Source organism: Limulus polyphemus, unplaced genomic scaffold (assembly GCF_000517525.1).
Source record: "Limulus polyphemus unplaced genomic scaffold, Limulus_polyphemus-2.1.2 Scaffold556, whole genome shotgun sequence".
NCBI lineage: Eukaryota > Metazoa > Arthropoda > Merostomata > Xiphosura > Limulidae > Limulus > Limulus polyphemus.
The window spans coordinates 178,029-183,109 of NW_013666166.1; the positions used below are offsets into that span (position 1 = coordinate 178,029).

The following is a 5,081-nucleotide window of genomic DNA, read 5'->3' on the forward strand; positions in this document are numbered from 1 at the left end:
TCACTAAAAATTTTGTATAAATTTTAAGAACTCAATATGTATATATTTAAAACATGGTATACACTGTGCGATGGTCAGGGTGACTTTGTAGGTAGAGGTAGCGACAAAGTAGTGACGGTAGGGATACTTTCCGTTACCTGCTTTCTTCACTTACCTCTTAATGTTCTTCCACAGTGTTTCACGTGATTAATTAATTGGCGTTCATTGACCAGAGAAGTGTATTACGGGCCAAAGTTGAAAGGTCACGTGTCAAAGTAGAGCTTAAGAAATGGCTCTTCATATAAACCTTACGATGGCTATTAGGGTATAAACTTCAGCTGAGTTTATGTATTCTTGCAATAGTGGCAGCTATTTTTTCATTGCATTCCTCCGTAGAGAGTACTAATGCACTCTCTAAGATATACAAGACTTTTGTGTGCCTTCCCCCACACTGTGTATATATTGTGTTATAGAAAATTAATAAAGTGTTTTTTTTTATGTAAGGACGTGGCACCATCTATAAATGTAGCTAACGTTAACTTACGTCAAATATAATAAATGCTAAATAACAACAATAATAGAAGTGGTAGGCTGTGAATCCCCTAATAACACTCTCCTTGTTCCAAACTAACATCCCACAAAGTTTGGCTGAGATTGGCCCAGCGACCTAGGAGTAGTTATATAACGGACAGACAAACAGACAGACACATTTTTTTTCTTTGTTTATATAGATATATTTGATGTATGTACCCAATAGTGAATTAAGGTTTAAAATGTCTAAAAAGGCTGGCTAACACTGAAGATAAAACAATATATATCGTATCTAAGAATTATAGGGTATAAACATCAAAAATGTATTTTTAAAAAAATGTGTTATTTCAATTATAATACACGCGCATTTTAAGCAGAACACTTTGTTTCAATTACACAAATTATTTTATTGTCCGTCGATTTGTTTTAAATAAGTAAGCAGACTACTGTTTCGATTTTTTTCCAAGCACGTGTTATATCTTTTATTTGTGTCCTATATAGGTTCTCAACAGCAAGGTACAAAGACGACGCCAATCAACTTTTTCAGCGCTTACCCCAAAAGTACAAAGTACAAGAAGAAACAGCGCAGGAAACTCCACTTTAAGCACCTGGTGGCGGAAAAATCGACCGAATTCCGAGCGCGAAGTCCGGCAAGATCGAACTTTTACTATGTAGTTAACATATGGTGTTACTTCAAAGAGTATTTATTTGTCTTTATTCGTCTGTAAAATATACGTTTTAAAACATTAATCAAAAACTGATTTAAACAGACTTGTAGAAAATGTATAAACACCATACTACATTCCATATCAAATATTAACATAAGTACAAAATTCAAAAGCATCCACCTGACCTACTATTTAGTAAACCCTGTCAATTTGACTTTCAATTTACGTAGGGTTTTTATTTTTTTATAATAAACACATAGGACTTTCAAACAGTGGGAAATCCAACCCCAAATTTTAGCGTTGTAAATCCGTAAACTTACCGCTGTTTCACCGGGGGACTTTACCCAGAGATTCATAAATAATTTATATCAGGGTTATTGTGTAAGATTGCCATAATTCTCAAACACAAGTTTTGAAATTATATTATGCAACCTTTCAAAGAAAAGTATTAAAGATAACGAAAATGGCCGAGTTAAAAAGAAACCGTTTTAACATTTTGTAAAACCAAAAACAACAAAATCAAAATATTTTATATACGATCGTAATTACTTTGTAGTTTATCATATAACAAACATCAAAATACAACCTTAATTGTTTTAGGGATAAGTTGCTTTCAGATGCGGTGGGTGCAATTATTTTAAGGGAAGACTATGTGAATATTTGAATGAAAAAGTCTGGCTTTGGACGCTTTATTCGTATTCTGCAATTTAGTGGATGGAACGACCTAAATGGACCAACGGGCTTCTCGTTTTCTATAAATTATATAAGCATGCTATATATGTAAATCAGTAATATAGAGTGGCGAAAAACAAACAAACTGATATATTTCGTTTGTGCCACCCTATTATTACTTAAATTTTAATTCGCTGTTTAAAAGTCGCGATAAAGTCTTATCATACTATTTGCTTCTTCGAGATCACGTCTTTAATGTCATCATAATCTTATCCCAAAGTGATGCTGAAAAAACAAATAAAACCTACAATACAATTGCACAAAGTTGTATTTCCATCGCAATCAAGGAATTTGTAATGCAGTTTGTCACTCATTATCTCTGAACTTACTCATAACCTTCAAATATTATTAACCTGTTTATCAACTGGGTGTATGTGTGTATATATACTAAACTTTAACAAATCGCACTAAAAATTAAACCAATCTTTTTATATTTAAAATTTGTAAGGGCACATTTTGTGTACAATTTTTGAGCACATGGTTTTTAATAGTTTTGCTTGCTTAATAGTGTCACGTTTATCTTATAACGTGTGCTTATATCAGACGGTTTGTTATAGCGACAAACGTATATTCAAAAATAATGGATTCTATGTATTTTCTTACTCTTGTTTAGTTGTGTTTGATTTAAAAGCAACATCACATTTTCTTCATAAATCTCTTTTATTATTACACGTTCAGAATCCAGTGCGTGTATGTGTATATTTATTATTATTTAACTAATTGGATATCTTAAAAATAAAAAACATAATAGGAAAAAAAGGTGGGTATGAACTAGAAGAACAAAGAGAAAGAAATTAATATATTTTTCAAATCGTGGAGGAAAATAATGATATGGTTCTACAAAAATTCATACTGAGTTTCCTGCTGTCTATTTTAGTAGTTGTTGTGAAATTGTTAACTTCAAAATGTCAGTGAATGTTGAATTAAACGGTGAGCCACCTAAAATAGACTAAATAAGAAATATGGAAAATTTCGGTGAAACCAATATCATAAAAAGTTTGAAGTCCAAAAAAGTTTACGTTTTCTGATAAAATGAAATCACACTTTAATTGAACATTTCTGAATAAGGAAGTAGACCCATTACTGTACATTGCCATTTTGTCTACTATTTCAGCATTTTTGCATTAATTTAATTAACTGACCATTCTCGAAAAAGGGATTTGATTTATTTGTTTCGGTAATCGATCAATGATACTCAAGAGCTATCTCTAGTTTGAACTGATAGACTAGACGGAAGGCAGCTAGTCAACAGCGCCCTCAGACAACTCTTGAACTCCTTTGTTTGACCATCATTAATATATTTATTAATTGCGTGCATGTGTAAATAAAAGGACACAATCGATGGGCAGATCCATAGCTAACCACAAAGCCATGTTATCATAAATAGCCCACATAAATATAGAAATATCCAAGATTGGGAGGATTTACCACAAATTTTGTGTGATTTGGAGAGGCCTATAATTACAAAGAGAAAGGGTAACATCGTGTTATCAATTTAAAGTTCCTTTCTTTGATTGTAGAATGCTCATTTGCAAGATAATTTGTGAACACGTTTTGAGCTGGAGGAGATATACAATCAAAAAAAGATGTTTAAGCTTTTCTCTTCGGTGTATAAATAAAACTCCGTTTATTTGTTATTCACACTTTCCGAATTTTCCTCGTGTGCTTCTAATTGACAGATTTGCACAAAATATCGTGAAAAATCTGGGTGTCGCCTACGAATTGGTCAATGAAGGATCGTTGAAATGTCGTTAGATATGTCGGCATTACGTAAAGCATTTTCCTTCTGATAATAATTTATTAGAACAGTCGATGTCTGTGTAAAGAACAGAAAGAATACGATACAGCAACTTTTTTGGGGGGGAGAGGATGGAGTGCAAATTCAAGTAAGCAAACATATTATCCCTGTCTCTAATTACTCAAGTGCACCTTAAGTAAACACACATAACGAAACTTACATAATGTTATACTGTTTGTTACATATTTTATGAACATGTTTGGGCATGTAGATATCTCGTTGTCACATTCGGTTTGATCAAGTAAAATATTACAAAGAGTGAAACACTAACAGTAACCTGTGAATATTACTGCTCGGAGAGTAAAACACTTATAGTAACCTGTGTGTATTACTGCTTTGTCTACAGCAAAAGACGTATTTCTTGTTTCATCCGTATTTCTAGCCATTTGTCATATTCATACATATATAATTATATATGTTTTGATTTTTTTCGGCGTGTCTTGTTTTTGTGCTTTTTTGGGTTACATTTTAAGATATTTTCACTTCATTATTTTGTGTCTGCTGACAACTTTCACCCACTTGCACATCACGATGTTAAGTTTTCATTTTGTAATTCTATGTATGTTATTACTATATATATATATAAATATACATATACATACATGTATATACACCCGTACTTGTAGGTGCAATGCAGTTGAATTTGGCTTCGTATTAATGCAGGTTAGAGTTTTCGTCACTAGCCAATAATAAAGTATTTTATCGCAAAAGTTGTGTTGCTTATATAAAATTCCTAATTGGATTGTTATCAGATTTTCCCAATCGGCTGTTTTCTGCGGCTTATAATGCTGTGAAAGGGCTAAATAAAGCACACACAACTATAATGAGTTTCTGTACGTGAGAGCTATATAGAGAGAGAACAGTTTATTTGTTTTAGAGCAAAACCACATAGGGCTATCTTCTATCTCCATCGCTGGGAATCAGTTCTCTTTGTCCCCCGCTATTTCACCAGCTGACAGAGAGAATTTAGGAATGATAATAGAAAATAAAAACCCGACGAAACTTTTACTTTATTTTCGTCTGAAAGCCAGAATTTCTGTTTGTGTGATTTACTCAGCTTTTGAGTTAATAACCAACAAACAAACTTAAAAAAGTCTCAGGAATTAATTATTATATTTTTGTATGTAGACCTAAAAACTTGGAAATAAATTATTTTAGTGGTAGGTAAATTATAATTGAAAGATATTCGGTAAATGTTATATATATATATACTTAATTTTTTTAATAACATGATTATTTATTATTATTTATGTAATAATTATGTCATATTGATACTTAGTATCCCAATTTCCTAAACTAGTCTCATCACGTGAGAATTTATTGACATTATGGACGAAAAAAATTGTTAGCAGCAAGATTATCACACTTGGTAT

At 31.9% G+C, this 5,081-nt stretch overlaps 1 protein-coding gene across 1 annotated transcript in view; it reads left to right on the plus strand.

The window, feature by feature from the left end:
- LOC111085690 (ras-related and estrogen-regulated growth inhibitor-like) overlaps positions 1 to 4,845 on the plus strand; it is a 38,914-nt gene extending 34,069 nt beyond the window's left edge. Inside the window, exon 6 of the mRNA XM_022385497.1 lies at positions 1,012 to 4,845. Coding sequence (XP_022241205.1) covers positions 1,012 to 1,185 — 174 coding nt within the window. The 3' untranslated portion in view covers positions 1,186 to 4,845. The remainder of the gene's footprint in view (positions 1 to 1,011) is intronic.
- The last annotated feature ends 236 nt before the right edge of the window (positions 4,846 to 5,081 follow it).